Below are 12,017 nucleotides of genomic sequence, written 5' to 3'. Positions count from 1 at the left end.
TGGTCTAGTGTTGGATTTTCCACGCTCACCAACTTACCGTTGGGGAGCACAAGCGAGGAAAAAGCTTCGCTATGCGGAGTAAAGTTTTTCAGAATGTCACTTGCTCCGTGGAGTGAGGAGTGCAGAAAACTCAGCAAACTCAGTGAACAGAGCAGAGTTCACCGCTCTGGCCTACTTATAGCTACCGGATCCAATACGGCTGAAAGATATGCAATGAGGTGCATCACCCCACCATGTCTTTGGGTCATACTCTCTTTCAATTATTTAAATGCTTCAGTGTATTCAATGTCAATTGGTACCAGATCTTGACAGCTTTGCAATCAGGGAAACGTTTGGAATCCACTGATGTCAGTAGCCAACAATTCCCCAAAACATCCAACCCTCCCTTTAGGTGGTCGGTGGGCTCATTCTCAGAATTGCAAACAAACCTTATATTAAGACTTTATTTGCACCTCTTTCGATTTGGTATCCAAGATAAATCACTTCTCTTTTACACTAATGCTTTTTTTGGAGAGACCTTATGGCCACTGTCAGCTAAATGATTTAACAAAGCAAACGTACCAAGTTTACAGTCCCACTTTGTCATGGATGCCAAACACAAATCACCAATATATTGGACTAAGACTGAATTACAAGGTAACCTTAAATTCTCTAGATCATATTTGACAAAAAATTGAAGGACTTTCAGTATACCCTTGCGAAATCCTACGCCATACGAGAACTTTGATATGGCTCTGTTTGTGCAAAGGAATTGAAAAGAATGCTTAACATAAGTCACTAATGTATGCCATTCTGCATTTGATGGGATTTGGAACAAAACCACTGTTGGAGTCGGTAGCAGGACAACATGGTATGACAATTTTGTTTATCTTTCGCAGATCCTGAGCTATTCTCCATTTACTACTTCCCATCACTACAGAGTTACTAGAACTACCAAGTACCTTACAGAGAATCCCCTAGACAATCATTTTTTATATCACTGGTTTAATTTCCTCTTCGGGATCTTTTGAAAGACTATTCTATTTGGTTGTAGGTAAAATTGCATCTGGTCTCACTTTTATTTTAACTGGCTAGGCACTTTTTGCTAGCCCAATCTCTGTCCAGATGTAATCTCATACCTCATCTTTGACAGTATGTCTTAAATCGAAAGGTAGGCCATCTTTTGTCACAGCAGGGAATAACTAAACTCTAGCCTTGTGTGATTTTTTTAAACACATAAGGGTCAATTAGAATGTCGGGCGGATTTCCACCGCCCGCATTGCGGTGGCGATCCGTCCGACATTCTCTTCCGCCCGCATGCCATGTCCCCCTGACATATTACTATGGCAGGGGGTACCCAGGCGGACGGAAAGACCGTACGCCGGATTTTTCCGCCCGGTTGATGAGTCGACCGGGCGAAAAGGTTTTAATATGGTGGTGGTGTCTGTTAGACACCGCCATCCATATTACGATACATGCTGGGCGGAAAGGCATGCGGTCCTTGCCATTGGGGGCCCGTAGCGGGCCCCCAGGAATTTTGGGGGGTGGAGGTGCACATGGGGGGTACCTATGGTACCCCCCCTGCATTTGCATGCACGACATGGTAGGCACCGCGCGGGTCCTGCCACGTTGTGCATGCAAATGCACAACATGCATTTTTGGCATTGCGGCAGGTGGTGCTGGAAGCACCGCCCGCCGCAATGTTAAAAATGCAGGATGCGCCCGCCAGTGTGGTGGGCGCATCCTGATCTCAGCCACGGGACCGCCGCACTTATGGTCCCTTTTTACGTCGGGATGTCCGCCCGCCATCCTAATGATGGCCATAGTCTTCATCTTGTGGCTCAATTGCAACACCATTCATTGTACAATGAGTCACACAATTCATTTTGCACAATAAGTCTCTTCCCAGCACTTGAATCACAAAATATATTGTCCAATTGACCACTTTTAGCTGGGACATCTGCTGTGATTTCTAATCCCTAAAATTTGGACTTCCACAGAACAAACTGTAGAAAAGGTACCCCCATATCAATCAAAAGTAAAAACGGGCGGGCTTTGATTTCTCCATCAACATATGGGCCACTTTCGTCTACCTCCAGGACTGCTCCAAGTAAGCAATCCTAGTCTTGCCTCAAGCACCATCATTAATAATGATTCCCTGCTAAGTCACTATTCAGAATGAATCAATTCTGTTGCCATTCTGCACTATACGAAAACAACAATTGATGGACAGAATGCAGAACAATGTCATACATTGACCCCAGTACAGAGATCTGGGCCTAAATCCATCGTTTTTTTGCTCACCATGCCGTTTCAGTTTGAACCCAGCCATATGCAAATCAGTCTTGACCCTGTGCCTCATGGGAACAGTCCAGCCCGAACTGCCAAGCCAGGTTCTCCCTGGACTGGAAAAAAGCATCCTAGGACCGGTTTCTGGCATTTCAGCCGTCTTCAGCCAGGCTTGCTTGATTTCCAGTGGCATGGAGAGCAAGGGACCCACGTCTGGGCATACCCTTTCCACTCGGGGTGACAAATGCAAAAACAACAATTGATGGACAGAATGCAGAACAATGTCATACATTCACCCCAGTACAGAGATCTGGGCCTAAATCCATCGTTTTTTTGCTCACCATGCCGTTCCAGTTTGAACCCAGCCATATGCAAATCAGTCTTGAGCCTGTGCCTCATGGGAACAGTCCAGCCCGAACTGCCAAGCCAGGTTCTCCCTGGACTGGAAACAAGCATCCTAGGACCGGTTTCTGGCATTTCAGCCGTCTTCAGCCAGGCTTGCTTGATTTCCAGTGGCATGGAGAGCAAGGGACCCACGTCTGAGCATACCCTTTCCACTCGGGGTGACAAATGCAAAAACAACAATTGATAGACAGAATGCAGAACAATGTCATACATTCACCCCAGTACAGAGATCTGGGCCTAAATCCATCGTTTTTTTGCTCACCATGCCGTTCCAGTTTGAACCCAGCCATATGCAAATCAGTCTTGACCCTGTGCCTCATGGGAACAGTCCAGCCCGAACTGCCAAGCCAGGTTCTACCTGGACTGGAAACAAGCATCCTAGGACCGGTTTCTGGCATTTCAGCCGTCTTCAGCCAGGCTTGCTTGATTTCCAGTGGCATGGAGAGCAAGGGACCCACGTCTGGGCATACCCTTTCCACTCGGGGTGACAAATGCAAAAACAACAATTGATGGACAGAATGCAGAACAATGTCATACATTCACCCCAGTACAGAGATCTGGGCCTAAATCCATCGTTTTTTTGCTCACCATGCCGTTCCAGTTTGAACCCAGCCATATGCAAATCAGTCTTGACCCTGTGCCTCATGGGAACAGTCCAGCCCAAACTGCCAAGTCAGGTTCTCCCTGGACTGGAAACAAGCATCCTAGGACCGGTTTCTGGCATTTCAGCCGTCTTCAGCCAGGCTTGCTTGATTTCCAGTGGCATGGAGAGCAAGGGACCCACGTCTGGGCATACCCTTTCCACTCGGGGTAACAAATGCAAAAACAATTGATGGACAGAATGCAGAACAATGTCATACATTCATACTGATTCCGGTCCAGGGAAGACATGTCTTGGCAGTTCGGGCTGGACTGTTCCCATGAGGCACAGGGTCAAGACTGATTTGCATATGGCCATGTCTGAACTGGGGTGGCGTAGTGGGCAAAAGAACGATGGATTTAACCCAGATCTCTTGACTGGGGGAGAATGTCTGCATTGTCAGCATTCCGTCCATCATTTTTTTGTTGTAACGCTTTTCGCCCTAAGTGGGATGGGTATTCCCAGACGTGGGACCCGTGCTCACTATGCCACTGGAGTAAAGCTATCCTGGCTGATGACGGCTGATAGCCAGAAACCGGTCCTAGGATGCTTGATTCCGGTTCAGGGAAGACATGGCTTGGCAGTTCGGGCTGGACTGTTCCCATGAGGCACAGGGTCAAGACTGATTTGCATATGGCCATGTCTGAACTGGGGTGGCGTAGTGGGCAAAAGAACGATGGATTTAACCCAGATCTCTTGACTGGGGGAGAATGTCTGCATTGTCAGCATTCCGTCCATCATTTGTTTGTTGTAACGATTCTGCACTATACAGCATTTTTTTCTGATATTTTGCTGCCACATTGTAGCTGCAGGCAAGGGCATTTTTAATAATTTCTGATTCTGCATACACTGCTCAGAATTTGTAACAGCCGGAGCAATCATATTTCTCTGCATCTGGGGAACACCATCACCCTGAATTCTATTTAGATTCTGGTGACACTCCAGTTTCCATGGCCCAATATTCCCAAAGAAGTAGCAAGCAGTGTTTCTTTTCATCAGTTCAACATTCACATTCATCCCATTTTTCTTCACCATTTCTCCCCCACCATCTTTCATTTGTAGCATTCCATTTCCCATTGCTGTACCCTGCATCTGATTCATCCCATTTATTCCAGACTGGCCAAAATTCACATTCGAACACATCTGGTTCTGAGATCCTTTTTCAAATTGCTTTGTCAGCAATTGGGAGCTTCTCCATGATCTTTTTCTGCTTTGCATCAAAGTAATCACTACTATACTTAGCCAGCTTCGAAATCTCATCAATACACTTTCCCTGCCAACATAGTTCACTCTGATGCATATGATTACTGAGCTCTGGTCGCTAACCCATGAAAAAACAGAGACAAAACCACTGACACGATCTTTCTCTGGATCAGCTTCTTTAAAATGTGCATGAGCCTCTCATAAAAGGCATACACTGAATCCTTCAGCTCCTGTGAGGTTCTCAAAATCTTTTCCAAATTTATATCCTTTTCAGGTACTCTCTTTTTCAAGTACTTAATCACCAGTCTGCATTTATTAGCTACCTCCTCAGAAGAGCATTATTAGGAGCAACCGTAGCAAGTTCTCCAGGTGATCAAGTAACCACTGCCTCCCACTCTGCCCACAGGTCACTAGGAACCACAATTTCAAACAATGAATTAAAATCAGTCCACACCTGTGATGTTTGTCAACCAATGCACCTCTTTTTCCTACAGCAATTTATGGAAGTTTGTGGTGAAAACATGGAACATGCACCAAATTCCCCCTATGTACTTAGTTGGAGACTCCAAAGAAAACACCAAAACCATTTCAGTTCTGAACCACTTGTTGTTTCGCTTGCTTTGCCTTCTGTTCCCTTTGCTTCCATTGTACTTGCTGTTCCTTTCTTCCTTCTCTCTTTGGATTTTTTAAGTCACTCAAGCCCCTTGTTTTCTCAAAGTAATCAAGCCCATTTTTTTAAATTTCATCACAAGTCAAATCTATTTTATAATTTCGTTTCGCATTTTCCATTTTGCTAATGCCCACTTTGCATTCATCAGCTAGCTCCTTTAACTCCTCATATGCTTAGTTTGTTCATGTGGATGCTTTTTAAATTAAATATCTCATTTCATCATCATTGTATGTCAATAGTCTGTTCAAATCAATGTTTCTCTGTGACATTTCAGCAAATTAGATTTTCAAAATGCCAAGGTTAATAACTTTAGGAGACTGTTCAACCACTACTATATTTTGGGATGAATCGACTGTTGGGCATCCCTACTAGTACTAGGTATCGCTTTCATTACTGCCTCTCTTGGTGCTCTTTGTACCACGACTATAGGAGCTTGCACAGTAGTGCAATCTCCTCTGGCTCCCATGTTAGGCCCCGAGCAGGAACAAGCCCCAGAACTATCTGTCCCTGTTCTAGCTTTATATGCAGGAGGCCTAGAATCATCCTCCTCATCAGAATCATCACTCTGTTTCCAACCATCTTACGTATTGCTTTGGTCATTTGTTTTTTTATTTATAGCAGGAAGTTTGCACCCATTCCATCCTATCCTCCCTCCAGTATTATTCTTTTCGATCCATTTCTTTACTACTAATAAGCCCTTCACCTGCTTTGAGATTCTTTTTCTCATGCCAGGCAGCAACTTCATTCATTAGAGCAACAGTCTGAACTTGATTGCCCCATCATTTATAGCCACCTACAGTGTTCACCACAGTTTTCTATTCGCTCAGCGATAGGTGACCTGCGCTTTTTCGATAAATGCCACGTGATCAGCTGCCTCCTGTTCAAAACATTGGGCATACTCAAACATCAGCATGCCCACCCAAATTAAATCCGGCTTCAAAGGGGCATTTTCTTAGCTACGGTATGCCAAGACAAATCTTTCTTAGACCAGTGTCAAGATTTTTATTGCAGTTACAGTAATCAATGCCAAGATTGATTAGTCCTGATGCGTCCATTGTAAAGTACCTTAATACCTTCTGGAACAACTCCGAAAACCACAATCTGGAAACTTAAACCAAAGACATTCCCATGACCCATGTACTGAGGGATTCCATAGGTTCCCTCACAGAGAACGCAAGTAGTTTAAAAAACATTTTATAATGTCCAGGTACTTTTCTAGTGAAATTGCCAAGCCTGTGGTACAATAGTCGCATAGGTGCAAAAGGTAACCAAGCTACTACACATCGCACAAAATGACATGATATAGATGAACCAGTAAACAGATGGCTTTCAGTGTGAGCATTTAAAAGTTTGAACAGTCTCTAACTGGGACCCCACATGAGCCACCTATCTTTCAAGAAAGGATCGAATCCTCTAAATAAATCCCTATGCATGCAACAGTTAGTCATTTTGTAGGCCGCAAATAAATTATATATTAATGCAAAGGTATAACCATGCCAACAGCATGTGGCAAGTGTTCTACAAAGAAAATGAATAAATACATTTGCTTCAAATAATCTTCAAGGCTAGGTAACAGTCAGGCTCTGCAAGGGTCAGTGGCTACAGTGACTGAAACTATGCAATTCACTGACTACATAACAATGAACATAGTGAAAATGACTGGACTAGAAGTCCTTTGCTGAACACCTGAAAGAGAAGATTATCATCTGTAATGCCTTGGGCGCAGGGAATCTTTAAGTGCAATACACTCCAAAATTGGCTTTGGAGAGGGTGTTGCTACTGGAGCTAAACATTAGCCAAGCAAACACAAATGTCTGGATTTTATTCTTCTAAGGAAGCATCACACAGCGCTTAACTGTAGTTGTCATGAAAGATCAGCACAGCAGCAGTATTCCTGTTACTATGATTCAAAATACCAATAGGGCCCAAATTGACAGCATTTTGCTAAAAAACCTGTCAAAACTAAAAACAATGTGTATCTACAGATTGATCACACAAGATGAATACATAAAGATATATCCTCTAAATACATTTGACTATTGGTAGACTTGTCTAGTTGGACTTAAGACATATATTGAAACCTTACAAAAGCCCAATCTTGGCTCATATTAGATTAGTAATAGACATGGATAACATCATTGGTTTTCTGCAGTGTATCCAATGCAAACAAGCTCTTGAGATGGCCATTGTAGTTCCAGAAACAACACAAGCTTGTATGTTGGAAGATAACGCTGTTACCCAACAAACAACAGACAACAAAGTAATTCATTACTCTTGAGGTGGATTCCATAAACTTAGCCTTCAGACAATGGGCTTACCCTTGGTTTTGTAACAAAAGAAATATTACATTTAAACCAGACAGTTCCATATATCACACACGTTTAGTCTAATCATTGAACTACAAGCACATTGAAAAATTAGAGAGACGCTATACACCCTCTTGTCGTTCATTAGGTGACAATCCCCTAGTACAATTGTTGTCTGTGATAAACCACAGTTTTCAGGAAATAAGGTTCCACATTCACTACAATCTCATCTCAACGTTTGGAAAAAAACGTATCCCTTTCGAGATTATGGACTGGACATGTAATGCCAAATGATGAAAAACCTACTTTAAGCCAATAGTAAACACAATACCTGACCTAAAGAAAAGGAATACTTTAACCAATTTGGAACATCAGAGGCATTGGCACATTTAAGAGAGAGATCCGAAAGACCTTAACTGCTTACTTTTCTAATGCTACATGTGACTTGGTATCAACTAACTGCTTGGAGCAAAATCAAAAAAACTATTTTTCTGAGCAGTCATTTTGCATTCTGATAGAAATTTAGAGCACATGAAAGGCACAAGTGCATAGCTGGCATCCTCCAGGAATAGCTTATGCTGACACTAAATAGTCATAGGATATACAGATCACTTCCTTTCCTAACAGTTTGTTTTATTGAATACATCACATGCACAGTAACAAATACATTTCTTTTTTATAAAAGCAACACTTTTGCAGATAGATACTTATTTTTTTATTTATTAACCTAATTTTCATATGTCTGAGCTATTCGAATGAGTCACAAGTATTGATGTTAAATGATCAATATAAGTAAAAGCTCTTTCACTGGTCAGGGTATACATCAGAAATAACAACACTGCTGGTGAGAACAATTCTTCATGCTTACAGCTACTCTGTTCAATGTTTCAGATGCACACCACAACATGAGAAGACCCATTGACTTAATATGATATCTTGTGTGGACATTCACCAGGTCGGTCGCTCCAACTTGACAAGACCACATCATAATCATCACATTTATATACCACACACGGTCCCAGGGACTCTTGGCGATGGTCTTAGTTATTACCTGTTGTTTACTGCAAGTGTGTCTCAAGTGCTTTCCTAAAAGCAAGAAAACTGGACAAGTGCCACTAGTGCCCTTATAGGGAGGTCCATAATGCTAAGCCTTGATCTAAGAACACCCTCTGCTTTAGATTTAGAAATTCTATCACCGCCAACATTTTAGCAAAAGGCATGTCACTGCAGTACAATATGGAGGCCATGAGAAGAGGATAGCATTTAATAACATAATATCTAGAAATAGCTTTTGCTATAGAGAAGTAGCAAAGAAATATCTTACTTACACTTGAATGTATACCGAAGGGAGGGGAAATAATAAGAATTAAAAAAAAAATCTTACCTGTTGTTTTATTGGAAGAAGAATCCTGGTGGTAATGGTGATTTGAGGGCCCGGGCTCAGGAGAGGCATCTTCCAAACTTAGACAACTAAACCAGGCAAAATAGAGGAAACAACAATATGAAGAATTTGATCATTTATTTTCTGGTCATAACAACACATGACAATCTAAGGGATGAAATAAATTTGAGGCATATGTCGAAAACATCTGGGTGTGAGAAAGGGGAAAAAACAGTGGACAACTATCAACTATCAGCATAGAACCTTACCTGCTTATTATTCCCTCACACAAAGGTACTACCTAGTAAGATTTTGTCTGAATATGGTGCACCTATTGGTTGCTTATCCATCCTATTCCCACTATGATAAAAAAACAGCAATCAGATTTTTCCTTTTTGTGTGACTTACATAATGCTCCAAGGTAAATAATCTTTGTCCCCTTTCTTAGAACTCTTAATATTAGATGATGTAGGCCAGCCTTACTACATCTCCAGCTTCTTCAAACTGAAGTGGTAATGCATGGAGTCTGTAGGTTTATCTTAGCCTTTTGCCTTCTGTGTCCTGAGTGTTTGTGTCCTTTTGCCTTTTGTGCCCTGATTATCTGTACCACTTTTTTGCTTTCTGTACCCTTGGTTGTGTGCCCCTTCCTCGCCGCCCATTTCCCGCCGCTGTGTCCCGGCGGCCCCGCCCCCTTGTCACCCATTGGCCTCCCCGCTCCCACCTCCCAGCTGCTCCTCCCTCCCTCTCCCACTCATATGGAGGCCGCGCAGCGGCCGCGTGCAGCGGGCGCCCCGAAGGCGCGCCTAAGGCTAGCCCGTCTGTGCCCGTCCGCGCCTGGCCCGCGCCCAGCGCCAGACCCCCTGGCCCCCGCAGATGCCAGCCCACCCGCAAGTCCTACAACGCCACCACTCTCATCACACTCAACTCCGGCCGGATCCCCGGCTGCTGCAGAGCCACCCCAAGACGCACCCACGGACCATTCAGCTGCCATTCCTGCAAGTTCTCCTGCATCCGGCCCTGTACCGCGCCCGCCAAGCCGAGCACCAGCAGCAACCACCTGAAGTGCATCCTGCTCAACACCCGCTCCGTCCACAGACACGCCGTGGAACTCTGGAACCTGCTCGACCCCACATCTCCAGACGTCGCCTTCCTCACGGAAACATGGATGAACGCCTCCTCAGCACCCGACATCGCCATCGCCATCCCGGACGGATACAAGATCACCCGGAGGGACCGCGTCAACCAGACAGGAGGAGGCCTCGGCATCGTCCACAAGAACACCATCCGCATCACGACCAACTCCGACGACACCCTCACAGCTGCCGAACACCTTCACTTCCAGATACACACCGACCCCAAGACCACACTCAGAGGCACCCTCATATACAGACCCCCAGGACCCCGCACTCAATTCATCGAAGGCATCGCAGACTTCATCAGCCCACACGCCCTCCCCTCCGCTGACTACATCCTCCTAGGGGACCTCAACTGCCACCTGGAGAACAACAACGACAACAACACCACCACCCTGCTGGACAACCTCGCCAACCTCGGACTCAAGCAACTGGTGAACTCCCCCACCCTCTACGCCGGACACACGCTTGATCCAGTCTTCTCCTCCAGCAAGTACATCTCCTTCAGCCACGCCACCGGACTCCACTGGATAGACCACAGCTGCATCCACTTCAGCTTCAGAAGAACCACGACTCACCACCACCCGCAACAGGCTACCCGCAGGAACTGGAACAAGATCACCACCGACCAGCTCACCACATCACTGAGCCAGAACCCTCCCGCTAGCTCAACGGACCCCAACCAAGCAGCCAACAACCTCACACAGTGGATCACCAACTGCGCTGACGACCTCGCACCTCTGAAAAACCACCCCAGCAGGCCCGGCAGCAAGGAAGCCTCCTGGTTCAATGACGACCTCAAAAACTCCAAAAAGAACTGCCGTACCCTCGAGAAAGCCTGGCGAAAAAGCCCGACTACAGACAACATGACCGCCCTCAAGCACGCCTCCCACAAACACCACCAGCTGATCCACACCACCAAGAGGACAGCATTCAAGGAACGACTAGACAACAACACACACAACAGCAAGGAACTCTTCAGCATCATCAAAGAGCTCTCCAACCCCAGCGCCGGAAACAACAACATCACTCCCTCACAAGACCTCTGCGACTCCCTCGCCTTGTTCTTTCACCGCAAGATTGCCGATATACACAACAGCTTTGGCGCACAGACCACGCACCCAACCACAGAACCGACGACCCCCACCACCACCCTCCGCGCCTGGACCCCGGTCAGCACCGAAGACACCATCCACACGATGAACACCATCCTCTCCGGATCACCAACCGACCCATGCCCCCACCAAGTCTTCAACAAGGCCGACTCCGACATCGCACCTCAACTCCGGGACATCATCAACTGCTCCTTCAACACCGCCACCTTCCCGGAGAGCTGGAAGCACGCCGAGCTCAGCGCCCTCCTGAAGAAGCCATCAGCAGACCCCTCTGACCTCAAGAACTACCGCCCCATCTCGCTCCTGCCTTTTCCTGCCAAAGTCATCGAGAAGACCGTCAACAGACAGCTTGCCGCCTTCCTCGAGACAAACGGATCCCTCGACCACTCGCAGTCCGGCTTCCGAGCCAACCACAGCACCGAGACCGCCCTCATCGCAGCCACTGACGACATCCGAGCCCTGCTCGACAACGGGGAAACAGCGGCCCTCATCCTCCAGGACCTCTCCGCAGCGTTCGCCACTGTCTGTCACCGCACCCTAGTACAGCGCCTCAGCAACATCGGAATCCAAGAGAGGGCTCTAGATTGGATCATCTCGTTCCTCGCCGGAAGAACCCAGAGAGTCCGCCTCCCCCCGTTCAGATCCGAGGCCACCGAAGTCATCTGCAGCGTCCCGCAAGGATCATCACTCAGCCCCACCCTCTTCAACGTCTACATGAGCCCCCTCGCAGCCATCGCACGCCAACACAACCTCAACATCATCTCCTACGCCGACGACACTCAGCTGATCCTCTCCCTCACCAACGACCCAGCCACCGCCAGAACCCACCTACACAAAGGGATGAAAGACGTAGCCGAGTGGATGATGAACAGCCGCCTGAAACTGAACTCAGACAA

At 46.1% G+C, this 12,017-nt stretch overlaps 1 protein-coding gene across 1 annotated transcript in view; it reads right to left on the bottom strand.

Annotated features, from left to right (window-relative positions):
- The window catches only part of LOC146772835 (rho guanine nucleotide exchange factor 11-like), a 337,239-nt gene that overhangs the window by 243,881 nt on the left and 81,341 nt on the right, over positions 1-12,017 (bottom strand). Inside the window, 1 exon segment of the mRNA XM_085637036.1 lies at positions 8,877-8,962. Coding sequence (XP_085493162.1) covers positions 8,877-8,962 — 86 coding nt within the window.

Source organism: Triturus cristatus, chromosome 12 (genome assembly GCF_964204655.1).
Source record: "Triturus cristatus chromosome 12, aTriCri1.1, whole genome shotgun sequence".
Taxonomy (NCBI): domain Eukaryota; kingdom Metazoa; phylum Chordata; class Amphibia; order Caudata; family Salamandridae; genus Triturus; species Triturus cristatus.
This window is presented reverse-complemented; position numbering and strand designations above follow the sequence as displayed.